General features: G+C 36.5%; 1 protein-coding gene across 1 annotated transcript; it reads left to right on the top strand.

Annotated features, from left to right (window-relative positions):
* Window positions 1–20165: 20165 nt before the first annotated feature.
* Window positions 20166–21101, top strand: LOC113448571 (olfactory receptor 10AG1-like). The gene has a single exon (XM_026719271.2). It carries the CDS (start codon window positions 20166–20168, stop codon window positions 21099–21101), a length of 936 nt encoding a protein of 311 aa, XP_026575056.2.
* The last annotated feature ends 3300 nt before the right edge of the window (window positions 21102–24401 follow it).

Genomic DNA, 24401 nt, shown 5'->3' with positions numbered 1-24401 from the left:
TCAGTGAATCAGCAAATCAGCTGAGCTAAAAAAAACAAGGGAATATAGGAGAGGTAAGGATGGGGGTGGGTGCGTGGGGCCAGCCGGTTCTCCAAATTTCTGCTACTGGTATGCCAGAACCGGTCCAAACTGGCTGAATACCATCTCTGATTGGAAGAGACCTTCTAGCCCAACCTTCTGCTCATGTCTGTCTTACACAGTTTTTGCAAGAAAATAAAGGGATATGTTCTCTTGGTCAAATTTATTTCTGAATGATATACATAGGTAAAAACAGGAATGAATAAAATGTTTTTTTTAATTTGTTGAAAAAGATAACTGTTTCCTAAAAGATACTTATACAATCACAAAGACACAGTGGAAGTTCAAAGTAGAACCATCCAAACTTATAAGCTGAATTAATAAGGATTTTTACATTTAACAAATGAAATGTAGTGTGTTTGGTTTTTTCCCCAGTTTTCTTACTGGATGAATACTTTTCCTGGTTCATAACTTTTTCATCCATCTAGCAATAATAGCCATCTGAAGATGATAGTGTATTCTTTCTAAAGCAATATAGAAAGAATATATAACAATCAATCATTTTACCACTCAGTTGAATGTAGAACAAAGCTAAGTAATCAAATGTAAAATTTGCAAATTGCCAAAAGATTAAGTTCAATATGAAAGCTTCATATTTCCATCCAAGGGACCATTTTTAGCAGGTTACCATCACTGAGAAAAAAAGATTATACAAATATAAAATTCTAGAAAGGAAATTAAAAGTACAGGTGGTTCTTGACTTACAACCATTTATTTAGTGACCCTTTGAAATTATAATGAACACTGAAAAAAGTGACTTATGATTGAGCCACACCAATCATTGTTAATATCTTCACCATATCCCACACAGTCACATGATCAAAAATTGGATGCTTGACAACTGGTATGTATTTACAACAATTGCAACAATGCTTCACATAACAACCACCTTGCTTAGCAACAGAAATTTTGATCCGAGATGTGGTTGTAAGCCAAGTAGTACAAAACCAGGCTAATAGCAGTAAATGTGAGAGGGATCTTGGAGTCTTAGTGGACAACCAACTAAATATGAGCCAGCAGTGTGCAGTAGCAGCCAAAAAAGCTAATACAATCCTAAATTGCATTTACAGACGGATACAATTGAGATCAAGTGAGGTACTAATACTATTCTATAAAGCCCTAGTAAGACCACACCTAGTTGCATACAGTTTTGGTCACCACATTATAAAAAAGATGTTGAGACTCTAGAAAAAGTAAAGAGAAGAGCAACCAGGATGATTAGGCGACTGGAGACTAAAACATATGAAGAACAGTTACAGGAATTGGGCTTGGCTAGTCTAGTGAAGAGAAGGACCAGGGGAGACATGATAGCAGTCTTCCAATATTTGAGGGGTTGCCACCGAGAGGAAGTGGTCAAGCTATTTTCTAAAGCATCTATAGGCTAGACAAGGAATAATGGATGGAAACTTAACAAGGAGAGATTCAACCTGGAAATAAGGAGAAACTTTCTGACAGTGAGAACAATCAACCAATGGAACAGCTTGCCCTTGGAAGTTGTGGGAGCGCCCATCACTTGAGACTTTCAAGAATAGATTGGACTGCCATCTGTCAGAAATGGTGTAGGGTCTCCCGCTTGGGTGGGAGGTTGGACTAGATGACCTATAAGGTCCTTTCCAACTCTGATTATCTGTTATCTGTTAAATGCTCCTGGCCAATGAGATTATTGGATCTTCAATGATAATTATGATTATAGAAGCATTGTTCTTTTTCTGGAAGTGAAACTCCAATAACTATGGGAAAACTTCACAGTTCCATTATCTGGAACCACCACCCATAATGTCTCTGACTTTTCAAGATTTAATTGAAATTAGTTGACCATCATCTGCTCCATCACTGTTTTCAGAGAACACATACAGCTTTTCCTGATTTAGATATTATGGGATGCAGAGTATTAGCAGATTGGAAGCATATACTGTACAGTAGAGATTGGAAGATCAACTAGTGCAGGGGTGTCAAACTCAAGGCCTGCAGGCTGGATCCAGCCTGTGGGGTGCTTAGATCTGGCCCATGGGTCTGCCCTGAAAACAGCGAAGGCCCTACCTATGGGGCCTCTGCCATTGAAATGGAACTCAGGAGGGCTGCGTGCTGCCTCCCAAGCTTTGTTTTCACTGGCAGAGGATTGCAGGAGGCCATTGCAGCTGGAAAAGGAGCTTAGGAGCCTGTTTTCTTTGCAGAGTGCTTAGGCCACCACAGGTACCTACAGCACGAGTGATATTGAGGTGGCCATGCCCACCCTGGCTACACATAACCCTCCCCACCAAGGTCAAACACAAACCTGATGCGGCCCTCAATGAAATTGAATTTGACACCCCTGTTGTAGTGCAAGAAAACTATACTAAGTCATCCCTGACAGATGGTCCTGACAGATGGCATCCCTGACATCCACCTCTCTTCAAACAGATAAGTCCACTATATCCTGTGGAAATCTATTCCATCATTAAGGAGCTCTCACAATTAGAATTTTTTTTCCTGATGTCCATTCATAAATTGTTTCCTTGTAATTTAAGTTCATTCTTTTTTTTTTTTGATTTGTGGAAATCTGTTCGAAGAATTCTGCCCCATCATCTCCCTCTAGTCCATCAGATCCTTGAATAGTTATAGTGTTTCTTTGCATTCATGTGCAAGCCTTTAAACATTCCTGCCACTTGACAAGCCTTACATTTCCAGGACTAGAGACACATTGACCCAGTATCTACAAGTAGGAGCAGAACCAGTCTAATATAGATCTTCACATTTCTAGAGAGGGTCTTATTCCCAAAATGAGCCCTAGCCTGGTACCAAAGCCAATAAAACCACCAGACACAAGTATTGGCATTTTCAGCTTCTTTTATTGGAGTACTCCAGCAAAAGAGTCTTAGCAACTAAAGGAGCCAATATCCCAAACAATGCACAAATATAAATTTTATACAGTTATATTAATAAAGTTAACACCCTAAAATAAATAATTGGTTCCTTAACACATGTTTCTTTGGATTGTTTTTTCAGCCTCCTTCTTCATACATTGTATGTTTATGCTAATAAATTTCTTATCAAAAGAGGTGTGTGAATTATTATTATCATAAGCTAGAGGTTACCAAAGTTTATAAATCTATATTCCTTAGCTAGCATCCTTCTAACATTTCCTTCTAAATTCCAACCTGAGTCTAGGACAATACCATGATTGAGAGATACCAAAAACTCTTGAGAAATCAAGCAGCCTAGAAAGAGTCACACTCCCTCCTTTCTACCTCTCAAGGAAGTAGTTTATCAGTTCAGTCATAATTAATTCTCTCCCACATCCAGGGCAAAACTCAAAATGAACTAGATTGAGATGATCAGTCTCTGCCAAGGGCATTCATAATTTTCTCCTATAGGCCTTCTCAAGTTCTTTACCTAAAATATAGGGATTTGCCGTTAGGCAATTGCTGTCCAAATGCTCTGGATCTAAAAAGAAGTAAAAGAATTACTATTTCCTTTAAAGATGGTGACACCATTTCATCATGAAAGGACACACTCACAACTCTCTTGGTCTACTTAGTCAACTACTACTATAAATAAGCCAAACCAGACGATTATCAAAAAAAATCTTATGGTAAGCCATAAGAATCTTATTTGCTTTCTCAGTCTTCAGAAATTTAAAGTGTGGCATATCTAAAAATAATTTAATTGTATGATATATATAGATTCTTGAGATAGGATGTGCTTCTTTTGTTTTACATGGAATAAAAAGCATGTATTTTATTTGTTACAGTCAAAGATCTATTTATTATACATGCTAGGCATTGATTTTGATACATTTCTGTCACAACAAATTATTTCTCTATGTATTTCCTTTTCCAAAATTAGAAGAGAGAAAGGATCTTCCAAACACAATCAGCCAGATGTTCAGAGACCATTAGTACTGTCCTTTGTATTACATAAAAGACCTTTAACAGTGTTTTGAATTGGCCAGCATGGCACAAAAAAGCCACTATCACATGCTAGTTAACAACTTCTTTCAATCAATATTTTAGACAGTTAATATGACTCTTAAAAGTAATGAAAATTACTTTTATCTATAAGCATGTAGAGAGTTGTCAGAGAAAACAGATAAAGTGACTTTTTATTCATGGCTGTATAATACAGTGTGTATTTTCCATAACAGAGCCATCCCTGCATGAACAGAGAGAAGGTGGGATGGGGAAAATCATTAAATTATTGTGGAAAGGGAAAACTGTTACATGTAATTAGGTTTTATGAATCTTGCTTATTAATATCAAATAATTCCTATTGCTTTAGAACATGATTTGCATTTAAAAAGCCCAAAATATCCAGTGCCCTCATTCTATCAGAGGCCTAATAAAATCAAAAGAGAAAATGCTAAATCAAAAAATGCTAATTATATATATTTTTATTGTCATGTATTGAAACAGCAATTCAGAACTCTCTAACTGTGTAAATGGCCTTTGTTGTGACCTTGTTTTCCTGAATGTTACTCTTACTATTTAGTGCCAACTCCCAAAGCGGCTTCTCCCAATAGCATATTCCAAGCCAAGATCCTGCAATTAGTTATAATTGAGAGGCCAATACAACCAGGTACTCAATTATGTCTTGAGTCAGACTTACAAACTAAGTTTAGATTGAACTTTGACAAGAAGTTCATTAGTAGCCTAGAGACCAATTTTCAAATCCCCTGGCCACAGCTGTTCCCTCTCTTGCTTTGCTGTTTAATGAAAGCAATAAGTAAATGTGACAGCTGCTGTCAGAAGAGATACAGGAGTGTTATTGTGCACATAATTATGTACAAAGGTAAAGCATAGTTCAGTTTATGCACACACATACCTGCCAACACAATGCAGGCCAGTGTAATCAGTTCTGCATTGCATACTTAGCTGTTCTGACCAGCTAGACAAACATCAGATTTTAGTGCAACTTAATTTTATGAGTGTATTGTTTAATCAGTAATGTTCCTTGACAATACTGATAAAGCAGAGAAATTTTCCTCTCAGGGTACTATGGATTTCTTTAGATATCAAAGACCTCAAAAGTTTTTTTCTGGTGTTAGCCAGCTTCTGTTTCTTTTGTATTATGTCTACATATAAACACACAGTAAACATGTATACTGTACTATAATGAATACTAAACAAGAACACATTTTCTTATGGATGTTTCTCAAAGTTATATTAACTTTGATTCTTCCAGTTCTTGACTTGGACATATATTTTAAACTGCATTGGCCCAGTGATCAGGCCCTATTCTGCCTCGATGATGACATCACCCTTAGTTTTAATATGGGAGAAGTCAAGTACAGCAATTTCTGCATTTCTGCATTTCTCCTTCAGCCTCGTGATATCTGATAGCAGGGGGGGGAGAAACTAATTTTAAAAATATAGTGGACCATTTTGAGTGAACCCTTCAAGTTGTCTGAGTAATAGATCATCATACATATGTACATAATGTCCTCATATGAACAGGTGCAGACTTTCTCCATGCTGCTGGTTCCTCCTCTGGGCAATTTCTGCACCTTGATCTACTATTCCTCTGAGCTAGATCTGTTTAAGCGCATGACCTACACTCTTTTGGAAATACATTAAATCCATGTCAAAGCTGCCCAGATGACTGACTGACATACATACATACATACATACATACATACATACATACACGTATGTATATGTATGTATACACACAGAGAGGTGTGTGTGCATGAGTGTGTGTGTGTGTGTGTGTGTGTGTGTGTGTGTGTGTGTGTGTGTGTGTGTGAAAAGTAGCCCAACTTATAAGTTACAAGGCGAATATTTGCTGCATATAATGCAGGAAAAAGTATGGGCCTAAACAGAAAAGGATGATGAGTAAAGATTGCCAAGAAATGGCTATTCTGGAAATAAGTGGCCTTGGCTCATGATCTTTGGCTGTACCTATCATTTGTCACTTGGGCTACAAAGGGGAAAATGCACTGCTTTGTTCATTCTACCAAGTTCCAAGTTATCCCAAACTGCAAGAAAATGACAATGAGTGGCCACAACTGGCAACATATTGAAGCAAGCAAAATGACACACACATCCTTCATAAAAACACTACCATGTGAAACTTTTTGCTGGCCAAAGCAATAGAAAATCTGTATATAACATACTGAATGTTACACTGTATGTAACACAAGACGGAACTAAACAATTCTTAACTAAATCCAATCCTCCAATCCAAACCTCTTTTTTTTAAAAAGAGAAATCTAATGTTCCTTTAAATGATTGCTAAATAGGTATTTAAAAACAGATTTTTATTTTACTTTGTTTATTAAATTGATATGCTCTCCAACTAACAGTTTGGGAAAACTCCAGGTGGGTGCACTTTCAGAATACACACCAGCTCCATGTACATAAGGATTCTATGTAATGCCTATCAGACATTTCATGGACATTACAAGCATTACAAGAACCAGTTATTTGGTTTCTCCAGTTGTCTATGCTAAAATGGTCATGGAGGGAAATGGTCAAGGGAGAAGGGGGTATGCCTGCAGCAACTAAAATGGGCAATATAAATTGGGCATATCCTAGTCCCTGACCACATAATCCAATGCTGGATGAGGAATTCTGGGAGTTGAAGTCCACATGATTTAGAGCTGCCAAAGTTGAGAAAAACTGATAAGCACTAAGGGAGATATTATAAAAAATAGTTTGCACATCAAAGCTTAGTGTCAGGAGAAAAGGGAAAACTGGAACAGTTAGGAAATTTAACTTGAACAGACAAATACATTTTTGAATTTCCTCTGTGATAGCTCAGGATCAACTGAAGGTAAGATAAAATGAACACAGCATCTACTTGCCCTGGTTAGCAAGATATAAGGATGAACCCAGAGAGACTTCAGTGTTCCCATCAACTTTTTCTTGTTAGCCTATAGTCTTCCTATCCTATGAATTTTAAATTTTAGATTTCTGGCAGACCCTACTTCTCTATATAATTCCTATGTTTGCAGGGTTTTTTTTACCATGTGCTTCCTTTTTTTTCTGCCTCTTGAAAAGTTTTCTTATTCCTCTTCTTTCATGTGATAAAATTCTGACATTGCATTTTAAGTTATAACCAATGAACAGTCATAATGATTTGTGAATATCTGTTATTGTGGCATTCTTTAGTATTTGTCCCATATAATTTCAGGATCTTCTTTTTGCACTACTTATTCATGCTGTAGGTACCTCCAAATTGGACTCTTCTAATGGGCTCTACATGGGGCTGTAGAAACTTCTGAAACTTCTGAAAATTCAAGTGGTTCAGAATGCTGTGATGTGGACAACTATATATTTCTCAGAAGAGCACATATTGCATTTCTGCTCTGTGGAACTGCATTGACTGCTATTTTGCTTCTGGATCCAATTCAAACTGTGGATTTTAAACTTTAAAGACTTTAATGGCATGCATTAGCTAAAGGACAGCCTCTCCCCAATTACATTTGCCCATCTGTAGAGTTATAATTGCAGGAATGTTCCAATCTCGGATGGCAAACCTTAGATAAAGAATGTTTCCAAGCAAATACAACTCAGGCAAACAAAGTCACTAATCTAAAGGAGGATTAGAGAGAGGAAGTAAACATATGTTAGACTTTAACTAGAGATAATTAATTGTATGGATTACTGTGCTAAACAGTAACAAAAGTTAAGCAGTAACCAAAGTTAACCAGTGATGGAGGATAACTAAAAATGTGTATAAATGCAAGACTAGACTCCAATAAAGATCATCATGATTCAGTTGTTCATGATCAAACAACTTGACTGCCTCATAATTACAACAAGTGGTGCATGAACAGGTTCCCTCTTACTTCGTCCAGCAAGGATTTGATGCACCTTCAACCCTTTGTGGTTTCTTCAACCTTTTGGTTTCTGTAAGTATGGGGTCTTCACTTTCTGAGGTACAAAGGAAGCATGTAGATGAATTGGGCTATTTGTTGAAGAAAAATAATACTGAGGTACCACAGAGAAATCTCTTAAGGCTGGTCCAGGAGATTGCAGTTCAGTGCCTAAGGTACCCAGAAAAGGGGTCTTTAAAATTAACTGATTGGGAACGTTTTGGGAAAACATTGCATACTGAACCTCGAGCAAAAGTAGAAGTTTTGCATGTGTGGCATTTATGTAGGTATGCAATTGAAAAATTTGGTCACAATGAACTTTTTCTTTTAACACCTCCACCTTCACATTATACTAATGCTGTCATTTGTCCCCCTTCTTTACCTGAATATATGTCTTCAATTCCCTCAGCTCCTGCGGATACAGGACAAAAGCCTCCTCACTCTATTGTTCAGAAAATGGTAGAGACTTGTAAAAGGGATGCCTCTGTCTCAGGAACAGAACTTGCAGAATTACTGTCTGTTTGTCCAGTACCATATCGTCCTGGTCAGGGGCCACAGCTTGGACTGCAAGTAGCAGAATGGGAGGGTCTGCCTTATCAGATCTTACGACAGTTCAAAAAGGCAGTTACAGACTATGCAATTAGTGGTAATTTTACAAGAGGACTTGTAGAAGGAATAAAAAATGGTTATACAATGATCCCTGAAGATTGGAAGCAAATATTTCGCGTCATTTTAACATCCATGCAATATGTGGTTTGGGAGAGTGAATATATGAGACATGCTCAAGCTGCTGCTTTAGGAGGGGGAGGAACATATACAGTTGAGCTGCTATTTGGTTCTGGACCATTTGGTACAATTCCTACTCAAGTTGTTCTTCCTCCAGCTACGTTAACTATTGTTTCTGAATGTGCCTTTCGTGCTTTTCTTAAGGTACCCCAAGCTGGAGAACCTAGAGCAAATTTTTCAAACATTTGACAGAATGCCAATGAGCCTTATGCCGACTTTGTTCAGCATCTGTCCAAAGCAATTAGACAGCAGTTTGATCATCAGGAAGCTGCTGGTGAACTTCTTCACCAGTTAGCTATTGAAAATGCTAATGCAGATTGTAAAAGAGCTTTATAGCCATTAAAGGCTACTGCTCATTACACTCTGGCAGATATGCTGTGAGTCTGCCAGGATATTGGATCACAAACTTATAAAATGCATATGTTAGCATCTGCTATTCAGAAAGGACAGCAACCAATTGATAACTGTTTTAAGTATAAGAAGCCTGGCCACTTTCAGAAGGACTGTCGTTCTACACCTTCTATGCCTCAGAATCACCCTTCTAAGAAGTGCCCTATTTGCAAAAAGAGATTTCATTGGGCCAATCAATGTCAGTTTCAGTCGGGAAACATGCCAATGAGTGTGGCACCCACCCAGAATCCAAAGCGTGCCTTTCCCATCACTCTGACTCCTCCAGCAGTCTCTCTCACTCCTCCCCAGCCACAGTCGGTAGCGCTGGGATCGATTTAATCACTCAAGAGGAAACTGAATTTAAATTTCCCATGGAAGTTAAAATAGTTCCATCTCAATTTAAAGGTCCTCTTCCTTCGGGATTAGTTGGCTTAATTTTGCCTCATTCTTCTGCACACAAAAAGGGCTATTTTGTTGTGCCTGGGGTAATAGATTCAGATTACACTGGTATCCTCATGATTCAGATTTGGGTGAATCTTCCTCAAGTTCTTTCTTGTAATTCTTCTGTTGCTCAATTGCTTCTTCTTCCATATGAAAATCCATCTCCTGGTATAGGTAATCGTGGGGATGCAGGATTTGGATCAACTTCTTTATCTGTAGGCTTACTTCATCAGCTGAACTCCTCTCATCCTTTGTTAATGCTCTTCCTTAATAAACAACCATTTCAAGGTTATTGGATACTGGAGCCGATGTTACTGTCATCTCCTCTTTACAGTGGCCAGTATAGTGGCCAAAATGACAGTTTTTCATTGTGGGGAATAGGAGGTTCTACAGCTGCTTGGCAGAGTGTTCAAGAAATTAATGTTACAACATCTGTTGGTAAGTCCTTTTTCCTACAACCAGACATTCTAGATATTCATACTAATATCTGGGGCCATGATATCCTTTCTCTTCTTAATGCCCATTTGATTCTTGATGATGGCTCTTCCTCTTAAATGGCTCTGTTCTATGATGGTTTGGGTGGAACAATGGCCATTATCAAGGGAAAAACTTGCTGCTTTACAACAATTGGTTCAAGAACAATTGGCTGTTGGTCATATAGAACCTTCTACTAGTTCTTGGAATAATCCTGTTTTTGTTATAAAAAAAGAAAAATGGGAAATGCCGTTTCCTTCATGATTTAAGAGAAATTAATAAATGTACCCAACCCATGGGTCCTTTACAATGTGGTCTACCAAATCCTAACTTAATTCCTAATTTTTATAAATTATTAGTAATTGATCTTAAAGACTGCTTTTTTACTATACCTTTGCAGCCTCAAGACAAAGAAAAATTTGCATTTACTGTTCCAGTTTTTAATAATAGCATGCCCACAAAATGATATCATTGGCGAGTGTTGACTCAGGGAATGTTTAATTCCCCTACACTTTGTCAATATTTTGTGGATAATGCCCTTCAACCCTTTCGGAATAAATTTCCTTCCTATTTAGTCTATCATTATATGGATGATATATTGATAGCAGGCCCGGATTTTGATGAATTTAAGTTATTAAAAGAGTTAACGGATATTGTGGCACAACAGGGATTGTATATAGCCTCAGACAAAATTCAAAAGGTAGAACCTTATACCTACTTAGGACATAGAATGTTGCACAATTCCTCCATTCCAATTCTTCCTGAATTACAAGTACAGCAATCATATACATTAGTACAATGGCAAAAATTACTTGGCATTATTAATTGGGCATCCCCATTCTTCTACATTACAACTGGTGATATGTTGCCCTTATTTCAGTCTTTTTTTTTTTTTGAAAACAGTTTTATTAATTTTGACAACAAACAAAAACACATAAAACATAAAAACATCATCCTTTCCTTCATGAGTTTACAGACAGTGTGTCGGTTGGTTTACCACTTTTTTTGTGCATCCATTTCATAGTCTCCATTGTAATTATATTACATAATAGCTCATATTATCAATCAACAATTATATAGCCTGATATCAATATTAAACAATCATTTGACTATAATTTTGTTAGCCCTTATTTTAGTCTTTGAAGGGAGCACAATCACCAGGAGATCTAGTTGTATTAACTGATCTTCAAAGAACATGCCTTCAAGAAATACTGAATAAGTTTAAGCATTGATATGTGGACAGGATAACATCCTTAACAATGGGACTTTGCTTAGCTATTAGCTTCCCACTAAATCCTTACCCATGGGATGTCTTTATTCTAATGCGTCCCCACAGGCGGTCAACATTCATGAATGGATTAATTTGCCAGATACTCTGCCTAGAAACATTTATCCTTATCGATCAGCATTAGAGGATTTGATTATTGTACTAATTGCAACCTGTTGTTTTATTCAATGTATTCCAAATTAATTCACATTGTTTCATCCCGCTTCCCCTTAATCCTCTACAATTGCGATACATTTATAAATCTTTGAATTCTCCATTTAAAATAAAAAACGAGGATATGTAGAGTTGTAATTGCAGGAATGTTCCAATCTCGGATGGCAAACCTCAAATAAAGAATGTTTCCAAGCAAATACAACTCAGGCAAACAAAGTCACTAATCTAAAGGAGGATTAGAGAGAGGAAGTAAACATATGTTAGACTTTAACTAGAGATAATTAATTGTATGGATTACTGTGCAAAACAGTAACAAAAGATAAGCAGTAACCAAAGTTAACTAGTGATGGATAAAATGTGTATAAATGCAAGACTAGACTCCAATAAAGATCATCATGATTCAGTTGTTCATGCTCAAACAACTCGACTGCCTCGTAATTACAACGCCCATCCCATTAGATCTCACAGGGAAGCCATGTAGACAGTAATTTCTTCCAGGGACCTGTATTTGTGGGTCCCATGAGACAGGAATTAACTGCCATGGTCTCTGCCCTATCAATTATTTTCCCCTCTCCAAAATCAGGTTAGCCCCAGCCCTGCAATCATGCTGGAAATTCCTCAAGACCTTATTATAGAAAAAGGCCTGAATCCTGCAGAACCAGAGATATTCTTAGTTGGCTCCATTGTGGTGGTTCTTCTGTTCTTTCAATGGGATTCTTATGTTTTAAATTTGTTAGTCGTTTTTTTCATTGTTAATGACTTTTATAATTTTGTAATAATTTATTTTAAATATTTATTGTTTGTCCATTTATTGTCTTTATATAACCAAAGTAAATTCTTATAAATTTGTTATATAAATATTTTATTATATGATGTTTATGTTTTACATGATGCATTAGTATTAATATTAGTGTTATTTGATGCACCATTTCTGTATATTCTGAACAATTTGTGATGTTAATCTAATAAAATTAACAAGAATCAGTTAATGGAGTTATAAACAATCAATTTGGTATGCCAACATTTGAGGATACCATGCTCCTCCCTACTCATCCCCAAACAGGGACCTAGTGATAGGAAGGAAGGAAGGAAGGAAAGAAGGAAGGAAAGTTGTAGCTTATTTCTTTGCAGGAAACATACATTATTGAGAATCAGAAATAGACAGTTATTGTAATTATTACAGCAAGACCACAAAAACCTAAATTTGCTTTTTTTTTAAAAAAAAATAGGCCTTTACAACATGCTTAGAAAACCAAAATAAATATTATTGTCTGGAGCTCCCAGGTTATGGTTAAAAGGCTTTGTTTCACATACAAGCAATCTAATGTCTTTTATTCTGAGCTTCTTTTCACTGTTTATACTAAAACAGATTGTGTGTATTAAGTTCTGTACCACGAAGGAAATTTCAGATAGACCTGCTTCTCAGTTTACTAGATTATTACAACTCTCTTTTATTCTTGTCCTATGTCTTCTACTACTGGCAAAATGCTCAGCTACTGCCACAAAAGATGTTTCAATCAAATGCTTCCAGGCATTTGAATAGTTTTCAGAGTCTTGAAATACAGTTTTAGTCTTGCTTCCCTAATATTAATCTCTTTCCAGTGACCTTATATGGATTAAAAGATATATGTATCCTAAACCAAGTGATGTATTTTTCCCCTCTCTCATTACTATAGCATCAATAATAAGACAATGTGGTCTGTATTATAAAAATGTGGATGTTTACTAAATGTTAAAGGGAACTCTTTGCTACAATTCAATGATTATCTCTTTTTTGACAGCATAGTTCTAGTAGTTGTAATAAATAGATAGTTTAAGTTCTGAGTTCTTAAGTTCTTTTCTAAATAACTATATCAAACGTGAGTACATTAGCCGAAAAAAATGATCTGTGTTTTTATTATTTTGTATTTTTAATTTAATCCTTCAAGGTTCAGTATAGCAGGCTCTTGAGAACGGTTGAGTAAGGTTTTATCTATGCATTATATATAGGGAGGAGACCTGTTCCAGGCCTGACAATATAGATATTAATACATCCACAATCTTTTTATCACAATCGCCATTCCAGTTGCTTCCCAAAATGCATGCCCAGAAATTAAAAAAAAAAATCTGCCTGTTCAATCATTCAATCTGGTTTTCATGTCATGCATAGTGAAAAGTAGGTAATCTAACTAGAGAGTCAGTTTGATCTAGCGCCAGGCTAGAAATCAGGAGATTGTGAGTTCTAGGTCCACTTTAGGCATGAAAAACTGGTTGGGGAAAAATGGGAGGAGGAAAGAGTATAATGTATGTTCATTGCCTTGAGTTATTTATAAGAATAATAAAGATGGGATAAAAATTGAATAAATAAACAGACAGGTATTCACATTCAAAAGTATCTGCTTTCCACAGTGCAGGAGGTGATAGGTAGATAGAATGGAGTAATAGGCAGAATCTAATCTAAATTAAGCTAGATAAATTTGGATTGTAGGTTTAATTATCTATAACCTAAATTATATTAGCTGGATATATTTAGATTATCTAAATTAAACTAGATAAAAACAGATAAATATTCTTCTACATACTGGCTACCCTGGTGTCCATTTAGTTGTATCTCCAGACTTCTTTATCAGAACTCCAGGTGACACTGGAGTTTCCTCAATGTATGGTAAAGTATTAAACTTCCAGTAGTTTTTATCTGAGAAAATTCTGACATTCCTGTAATAACTTACTATAGCCCAATTAAATTTGTCATGTGAAAGATCCAGTATTTATTGAAGTAAAAATGCACAAATGAAAGCCCTTCTCCTAAACTTTGGGTGTGATTCCAGAGGACTTTCCAAAATTCTCACTGAACTGCTATTTCTATTTAATAGAAAGGGGAAAGGCAAAACATTAAATGCTTTGGAATAATATTATGCCTATATTTAATTTTATTTTATTTAAAATTACATAGTTCTAGTAATTACAGTTAATTTTGTTCTGATTACTTGTTGAACAACCCAGGGATACTATGAAAGTAGAGCACTTCTACATCAAAGAAATGAGGTAGGCAAGAAAACAGTGGGACACCAAGCTAGGTCAAGTAAATTTAAACCCATTTTATTCATATAGCCATAAATGCTGTAAGCCTAAACTATGCACGCCCCCACCCCACCCCCTGGAACATGGGCTGGCAGCTGTGGCAGCCCAAAAGAACTCGTACATTTGCCTCTCCTGTTGTACATAGGAACAACCTGTCTCTTACCCAGTGTTACCTTCCCTTCCCACCTGTTAGTATTATAGAAAGTGAGTACCCACCCATCTCCTTGAAGAACGAAATATTTTGAGGAATATTAAAAAGGCAAAATATTATATTTCCCTGGAGAAACATGCTCTTGGAAAGCAGCCCCATCTTCGTTAATAGCCCTCAGCAGATATCAACCCTTAAGAGATACAGAGATAACTAGCTCTATTCATAAGCAAATTCCCTGTAGCAAGGTCTGAACAAAGGTAGGATTAGCCTTCAGCTATAATAAGAATTGCTCAGATTTAACAGATAATCAGAGTTGGAAGGGACCTTGTAGGTCATCTAGTCCAACCCCCCACCCAGACGGGAGACCCTACACCATTTCTGGCAGATGGCAGTCCAATCTATTCTTGAAAGTCTCAAGTGATGGTGCTCCCACAACTTCCGAGGGCAAGCTGTTCCATTGGTTGATTGTTCTCACTGTCAGAAAGTTTCTCCTTATTTCAGGTTAAATCTCTCCTGCTTCAATTTCTATCCATTATTCCTTGTCTGGCCTACAGGCGCTTTAGAAAATAGCTTGACCCCTTCCTCCCTGTGACAGCTCCTCAAATATTGGAAGACCGCTATCATGTCTCCCCCTGGTCCTTCTCTTTACTAGACTAGCCAAGCCCAGTTCCTGAAACTGCTCATTGTATGTTTTAGCCTCCAGTCCCCTAATCATCCTGGTTGCTCTTCTCTGTACTTTTTCTAGAGTCTCAACATCTTTTTTGTAATGTGGTGAACAAAACTGGATACAGTACTCTAGGTGTGGTCTTACTAAGGCTTTATAGAGAGGTATTAGTACTTCCCTTGATCTTGATTGTATCCCTCTGTTAATACAATTTAGGATTGCATTAGATTTTTTGGTTGCTGCTGCACACTGCTGGCTCATATTTAGCTGGTTGTCCACTCAGACTCCAAGATCCCTCTCACAGTTACTGCTATTGAGCCTGCTTTCACCCAGTCTATATGTGTACTTTTGGTTTTTCTTGCCTAAGTGTAGGACTTTACTTTTCTCTACATTGAATTTCATTTTGTTAGATATGGCCCAGTGTTCTAGTCTGTCAAGATCCATCTGGATCTTGAGCCTATCTTCTTGGGTGTTAGCTATTCCTGCTAGCTTTGTATCACCTGCAAATTTGGTAAGTTCCCCTTCTATTCCCTCATCTAAGTCGTTAATGAAGATATTGAAGAGTACTGGGCCTAAGACAGAACCTTGTGGCACCCCACTGCTTACTTCCCTCAATGACCCATTAAGGACTACTCGTTGAGTACAGTTTGTCAGCCAGTTGCAAGTCCATCTAGTGATGGTGCTATTTATTCCACTTTTTTCTAGCTTAGTAAGAAGTAGGTTGTGGTCTACTTTGTCGAATGCCTTGCTGAAATCTAAATATATTATGTCCACAGTATTTTGCTGGTCTACTAATTTAGTCACTGCTAGTTATTACTTTACTTGTTTCTAGATGTTGGTATATCTGTTTTTTTATTATCTTTTCCAGTATCTTCCCGGGTATTGATATTAGGCTGATTGGTCTATAGTTTCCTTGGTCTGTTTTTTTTTTCCCCTTTTTTGAAGACGGGAACCAAACCAGCTCTTTTCCAGTCCTCTGGTAGTTCCCCGGTGCTCCAAGATTTTTGAAAGATATGATATAGTGGTTCTGAGATGACCTCTGCCAGCTCCTTTAAAACTCTGGGATGTAATCCATCAGGCCACGGTGATTTATTTTCATCAAGATCAGACAGATGTTTTCTTACAATTTTTTTGCTTATTTTAACTTTTATTTCTGGTCTGTCTTTTACAGTTATGTTTTTAGTGGGTTTCTTTTTGCGTAAAGATGGATGCAAAGAATGAGTTAAGCAGTTCTGCTTTCTCTCTGTTGCCTGGTACTTCCTTGCCATCTTCTCTCTTTAGTGGGCCGACAGTCTCCTTGATTTTTTTTCTTGTTATTTATATGTTGGAAGAAACTTTTTTTATTATCTTTGACTTTTGTTGCAATTCTTTGTTTGTTCTGAGCCTTTTCTATCCTGACTGCATCTTTGCAGATTCTGGCTATCTGCTGATATTCTGCCTTAGTTGTATGTCCTTCTTTCTATTTTTTGTACTTGTCCTTTTTTTCTTTCAATTTGCCAGAGAGATCTTTGTGCAGCCATGCTGGTTTCTTCTTGGATTTCTTGTTTTACTTTCTCAGTGGTATTGTGCTGGTCTGGGCTTCTATGATCATACTTTTAGAGTTTCCCAAGATTCTTGATTTGTTTTCCCCTTTAGGATTTTCATCCATGGAATCTTTCCCAAGTTCTCTCTGAGTTTATTGAAATCAGCTCTTTTAAAGTCCAAAACTCTGGTGTCATTATATTCTGTTGCTTGTGTTTGTGTTATGTTGAATTCTAGTATGACATGGTCACTCTCACCCAAGGTTCCTGCAGTTTCAACTTCCTCTATCACTTCTTCTCTGTTTGTAAGAATTAAGTCCAGTATGGCTGTCCCTCTACTTTCGCCATCTACCTTTTGGACAACAAAGTTGTCAGCTAGGTTGGTTAGGAACTTATTTGATTTCTCACTTGATGCAGAATTAGTTTTCCAATTGATATCAGGATAATTGAAGTCTCCCATTACTATTGTTGTGTGTTTCCTGCATATGTTTGTTAGTTGGCTGGCAAATATATTTTCTGCTTGATTGGGTGGCCTATAATATACACCTATGGCCATGTCATTCTTTTTTCTTTTATATTGACCCACATGCATTCTAGGAGATTTTCATCTTTGGTTTCATGCATTTCTGTAGCTCCTTCATTGCATCATCTCAGTTGCATCACACCCTTCAAACTTCAACCAAACCTGGGACAACCTACAGAGCCAGCTATGACCCCCTACAATGTTCTTGCACAGGAACAGGAAGTTCAAGTGCAAAGCCCAAGAGAAGATATAAATACTCCTCACTCTCAACTCCATGTGGTCAGCTGCCCAGGACTCAAACCCATGTGGTTCTGCTTCATCATTAAACCATCTTTCCAATTAGCCTCCATGTTTTCAGTGTCTTTCTCCCGGATTGGAACTGATGGATATTTCTTCCAACAATATCTTAGCAGAGATATTGTAAATAAAAACTTATAATGTCTTAAGCTTTTTGAAGCTTTTTCTCCCTGTACCATGAACATGACTGGTGTTTGGCTACCATGGGAATAAGTTATATCCTTATGCTCCAACTATATGTTCCCAAATGTAAAAAGCTTAAACTTTTTTTTAAAAAAATTTCATCCCTTATCTCCGTCTGTTGTTCCCAAAGGCTATCAGTTCCCATGGAACTTTCATAGCCAGCTTTTCTGTGATGAACATTTATACAGACCCAGGATATCTATTGATCACTGTGAAGGAAGGGCAGGACAAACTTGCTAATGAGGACCATCAGGACAAAATGCACCTAAAGCAGAAAACAGGGACACGTCAGTTATAAAAATGGCAAAAATTCCTCCTACTCTATGGTACTTTAGTAGGAATTTTTAAGAGAAATGAATCCAAGTCTATTATTCCCATACAATTTATTCATCTGTTACTTCAATTTCCTTTGTCTATATGATTGCCATTTAAAGCACCAGTCTCTGATTTCTTCTTTTTGAAGGTAGCATAATTCAAAATACAGAAAGACAGAAATATACAGAAAAGCCCTTAAGAGTGGCAACATCAAAGGTAAGTGATTTCATTCTACTTTCTTGATTGATATTTGGATATCCAATAAAAAGAACTGGACTTCTTTTTTTAAGGGTATGCAATGGTAGAATGATCTCAAATGAATAGATAGAAGATAGTGATTTCCTTTGAGATATTTGTGACAATTCATTGCACGTTCCTCAGTGGCATATAATTTAATTTACTAGAGGCTCCAAATTCTGAGAACAAAAGTGATTCCAGTTACTAGAACTGTACATAGAAGAAAGTTTTTTTCTTTGAAGTTTTTTAATAGCTGGGAAGAAAAGAGAAAGGAAAACGCAACTGCAATTGGAAAGTAAAGATTATTCTAAAACCTTATAAAAGTCCCTGAACAAGGAAGGGAAATTAAATAATTAAAGATTTGTTTGGACATAATTTGAACCCCACTACTCCCTCCTGAAAATCAGGGTAGGCAGTACACTTTCATAACTCATCAATAGGAAGTCAATTGAATTTTGATCACTTCCAGACACTTATATTTTACTGTCAAAATTTCTAGAATAGTATAATTTTAAAAGTAGCAGTGGTGATATTAGAAAGGAAGAAATGAAATATATGTGGACTTAACTGTACTGCATTTTAGATGTGCTAGAAATTATTAATACTGCTACAAAAACTTGATAACTCTGTAAAATGTATAGCTAAGATACATGGTATATTATTGTTATTATGTGATTAATGTACCAGGCTACAAAGTGGTAGATCATGAGTTTAAATTCTGTTTTAGCTATGAAACACAGCTGAGTGACTTTGGGCTAGTCATTCTCGCTCAGCCCAACAGGATTGTTGTGGGGAAAATAGGAGGATGAAGATGTGTTGGATATGTTCATTGCCTTGAGTTGTTTATAAAAATAATAAAGGTGGGATATAAATAAATATGTAATACAATGTAATGTAATGTAATACAGTACAATACCATGGAAAGGAATGCAAAGCAATGCAATGCAATACAATATAATATTAAATAAATGCTGCATTTTTTCCTATATTATAAAATGGGTATAGATTTTCTTTTCAGTTTAAAAAGGATATTCTAAAATTAAAGGCTCAGGAAAGACTTCCCTGTTCAAACTAACATTGTCCAGTTTTCTTACCATCCTATGATGACAAATTTTATTTATGTTTTTAATCTTTGAAAATTGAATAAATAAGGATGCTAAGAGATGATTCAGGGAACATAAACATATCCTGATCACACTAACGTAAACACACTATTGAAGTTAACAAGTGTTATTATCAATATTATTAATAATTTAAGAAACAATGATATTAAAAGGTCCAAAAATCTCCCAAAGATGTGCAGCATTTCGTTTGATACCAAATACATGATCCTAGATTATCTAATTCAAAATCATATAATAGTACACATTTTTTAATGTCAAAGTGAGGTGGGCACAAAAGCTGAAGATCAGGAACTTGAAATTATTGAAACATAACGTCTGCATTTTTGTTATTTTCTGATCTCAAATTTCTTTGTGCTTTCTTTCCTGAGGATATATTCAGGCTAGATTTTATTTGTTTTAGCCTATGAAAGTGATTTCAAATTTGGTCTGCTGATAAATTGATTTTGTAGGCAACCTCAATTTCCTATTAAAATATCTTGGAGCAAAGAAATTCACCATTTGCTGGATTTAAGCTCCAAGAATGTCTTAATACCATGGTGGTGAGATAAATGTTGAGAATTTCAGTCTGACAAAACTGAAAATACTAGGTTTTGGAAGGGTAGCTTACAAAGTTTTGATTTTGTAATTAGAGAAGTAGTCACACTCCCTGAAGTCCATCCTTTTCACTTTCCTTTGTTCTTTTCTAGATGAATGCTGAACTGGCCAGACACTGGAAGAACAAAAGTGAGGTGAATGAGTTTGTCTTACTGGGATTTCGTGAACACCCTGTGCTCTTCTTTGCTGCCTTTCTTATCATCTATCTGACTGTCGTTCTAGGCAATGGCCTTGTTGTGATTGTGACAACTAGGGATCCTGCCCTCCATACACCTATGTATTTTTTTCTAAGAAGTTTATCAGGACTTGAGGTATGTTATACTTCAGTCACTCTTCCCAAAATGATAGCCAGCCTGGCCACAGGAGACCACTCCATTTCTTTGAAAGCCTGTGCCTCCCAAATGTTCTTCATGCTGTTCCTGGGTGGTGCTGAGTGTTTCTTACTAACTGCCATGGCCTACGATCGTTATCTTGCTATTTGCCTGCCCCTGCACTATACGACCATAATGAATCAAAGGATGCTCATAGGATTGGTGTCTGGTTCTTTTGTTCTCAGCCTGCCAATGCAGTTGATACAAATTGGACTCATCTTCTCCCTCCCCTTCTGTGGCCCCAATGAAATGGACCACTTCTTCTGTGACATGCCGGCAGTCCTCAATCTGGCGTGTTCTGATGTTTTCACCAATGAGTTGGTAGTATATATGGAGAATGTTATATTTGCTCTGATTCCTCTAGTTGTCATCTTAACCTCCTACTTCTATATCGCTAGATCTATCTTGCACATGCCATCAGCCACGGGGCGCCAGAAGGCTTTTTCCACATGTTCATCTCATGTGATTGTGGTCAGTCTTTTCTATGGCTCAGGAATGTTGGTATACCTACATCCCCAAACGGCAGCTTCTATTAAGATTGACAAGCTGCTTTCTCTGCTCTACACAGTCATCATTCCTCTTTGCAACCCCCTCATCTACACTTTGAAGAATAAGGAAGTAAAGAATGCCCTGAAGAGACTCTTTAGTAATAAATAGTATTTTGATGTAGGCACGGATAGTTTTGAAGACATCAGCTGAACATTTCTCTTGCTTTTAGAATCTTCAAAAGCTAGAAAGACACTGTATAATGTCTTCTGATAACAAAATAAAGCAGACTCCAAAGCATGCTTATTTTGCTATAGGTCTTATTTCAGTTCCAAAATTTAATCAACCCCTTATTCTACATTACTATTAAAATTCAATTTTAGTGTCTTGCAAAATTAATTCAGGCTACATCTGATAGATAGGGTTAGCATTGACAATGTACAATTACATGGAATGACATAAGCATGGGAATATCTCCTCTCCTGAAGCTTATGAAGGAAACATATTCAAATCATCATATTTTGTAAAAGATTTATCCCCACTAAATCTACCTTGTGTTAGGTTGAGCTGAGAAATATTGAGAATGGAATTTACCCAGAAAACACCTTAAACACTGCACAATACTTTACCATTTTTCATCAACATAAACTCATCCAGTTCCCAGGTTCACAGAATTCTTGCAGAATCATCAGATTGGCCCAGCAATTTTTCAGTGGCATTTTAACATCTGTAAGTCTTCTTCTACTCACTAGTGGTTTTTAGGGCAGGATTTATAAAAAATAAAATATGTTCCCTTCAAGCTTCATATATTTATTGGTGTTAGCGTTAACTTACTGGGGTTTGATCTCTTTTGTTTTTAAATGTTTTCTTGATTGAGGTAATTAATCAGGAGTAATAAGAAGCAATTGTTTTAAATATTACAATTTTACAGAATATACCTTTGCATTCTTCCATGGCTGGGTTCACATGACATATTAAGCCAACATAGATAAACCTCATTTTAACTTAAAATGCTGGATAAAATCAGATCACAGAAAACCAAGGACAAATTTACATCATCTGAACTGGTACGGCAAAATACTGTATGGCCTGATTTCAGCATAAATCTCTTTATAAAGAATAAAAGTGATCAGGTCATCAGTCACCTGTTTTTTTTTTTTTTTAGGTTTCTTTGAACAAAGCAATTTGGTATATAATAATAGTATTTATTATTTGTATGGATATTCCTTTGATTCTTTATTCAGTATTTTCTCCAGATAGGCCCCTCTAGATGGATTGTTATAACAATGTTTCTAAGATATTTGAAGAACCTTAGCAACTGGTAATACTTAGATGATGTGCTCCAAAAGATATAGAAGAGTGTTTCTCAATCTTGGTAACTTGGATACGCCAAGCTCCCTCAATTCACCAGGCTCCCTCAATTTTCCAGCAATTAGGAATTCTGGAAGTTGAGGTCCACACATATCCAAGCTGCTAAAGTTGAGAAACACTGGTATAGATGCTGAGCAAAGATGGCTGAATTTTATCTCCCCCCTCTAGAGCAGGAGGAGATAGCAAGCCAGTTCTGTGCGCAAGTCAAAGGTCAACTTTGTAGGAACAAGAAGACATTGGCTGAGTTCATATCACTTCTTTTCAACCAACTCTGCTATGATAATGCTGTGCTGCATAACTCTGAACCCATTCCAATTTGTCAATAATGTCTTTTCTTCTAGAGTTTGTTGTTTTAAAGTCACAACTAAAATGGCATTTAGTCAAGCGAAAGCTTTACCATTCTACAAATTTCTTTATCATCCTGGAAATTAAACAACAAAACTTGAAATGGGGAAGAGAATAACAAAATTAATGTTAGGATTTTTTTTCTTCCTCAAAGTCTGTAATTAAAAACAAGGGTTGGAGTTTCACATCCTTCTTTATCTTCCATTTATATCAGGACAAGATTGTCTTAACAACTTCAAGGTCCCCAGCTTGATCACAAGATATTGGCCTGCTATTTTTCCCTCCAACTCAGAATGTAAAATTTTGTCCTAATCTCTCCTCCTATCTTCTTCCTGAAGAGTGCTTTTTCACACCTAAGCTAACAGGATTCCACTACATTAACAATGTGAGAATGGAAAAATGTTTAGTGCTGTTCAATCGCATTTCAGGGTGGATTGATCAAGCAACATGATACAAGCTGTAAGTCTGTGAGTCTTGACCAAGTGAAGGATCATTTTACCTTCCCTTAGGTTATTTAGTCCTGGATATACGAGTCATGCTACTGAATATACATCGACTAACCGGTAAACTGGAAATATTGGCATACAAGCAATGAAGGAATATAAATGAATAGAACTCTGGATCTTGTAGGAGAAACGTACACAAATGGGCAAGAAGGCAATTGTGGTAATTGAGTGAACTTGGGTGGATATCTTTTTAGAGATTATCTGTTTATTTGGAATTGCTTTCATTTCCTATTTCCTGAAGAGTTTAATGCAGAAAGCCCCGAGTTGATGGTCCTCCTTTTTGTTGAATCCCTTATAGTACCTGCCACCTGTTAAACCAGCACCTCTTTGCAATTTTTCCCATTGAGGAATTTTTGCATCTGAATAAATATTAAAGCTTGTCAGCAGAGGGCACTATAGGATATTTTAAAAGTACTGTATTACAATTAATAGCAGTAAAGGGAAGTTATTTGTCAAATTAAGTCGTAGTTATCTGTCAGTTAAGGGTGTCTTTTTGTTTTCTTTTTTTGCTCCAGAACCATGACTGTAATTTTTATATCTCTGACTAAGTTACTGACAGAAGCCTTTTTCCAGCTCAGTGAACTACTATCATCATTTTACAAATCTATTTTAGATAAAAAATTAAAATATGTTGGTATTTTACATTTGTGCCCCCCCTTTTTTTTCCCATCTGGAAGCTAGTATCTAGAGGGATCTCTTATTATGCTCTCTCTGCAAAAACAATCCTGTGAAGTAGACTTAGCAGAGGTATGGTGGTTGGCCCATAGTCAACTAACAATTTTCAGAATCAAGCTGGGAATTTGCTAAGTCAAACATTAATGCCTTAAGTACTATACAAACACTCTCTCTATATTGATCCCATGTTATTTAATTACAAAATTACAAAAGATTAGGATCAGTCTCAGGAATACTAGGATCAGTCTCAGGAATATGCATAAACTAGTTTTGATTCAAGAAGATTTCCTTGGGCAGGGGATTGGACTAGATGACCTACAAGGTCTCTTCCAACTCTGTTAATCTGTCTGTTAGATTCAGAGTATGGCTAGGTGTTTCCTAAAGTTGAATTTTACTAAGCATCTCTTTTCCAGAGGCCCTGTGAAGTATCTTTTTATCTTCTACATACATAAAAGTTAAATACCACTCACACATCACAAATCTCCAGAACTATAAAGCCTACAAACTTGAAATTTGGCACTCTAAGAATGAGATATGGGGGAGAGGAACATTTTACTTGGAAAGTCCTTATATC

This window comes from Pseudonaja textilis, chromosome Z, assembly GCF_049901715.1.
Source record: "Pseudonaja textilis isolate UNSWEBS1 chromosome Z, rPseTex1.2, whole genome shotgun sequence".
Lineage (NCBI taxonomy): Eukaryota > Metazoa > Chordata > Lepidosauria > Squamata > Elapidae > Pseudonaja > Pseudonaja textilis.
Note: the sequence above shows the minus strand (reverse complement) of the source record. Positions and strands in the feature narration are given on the sequence as shown.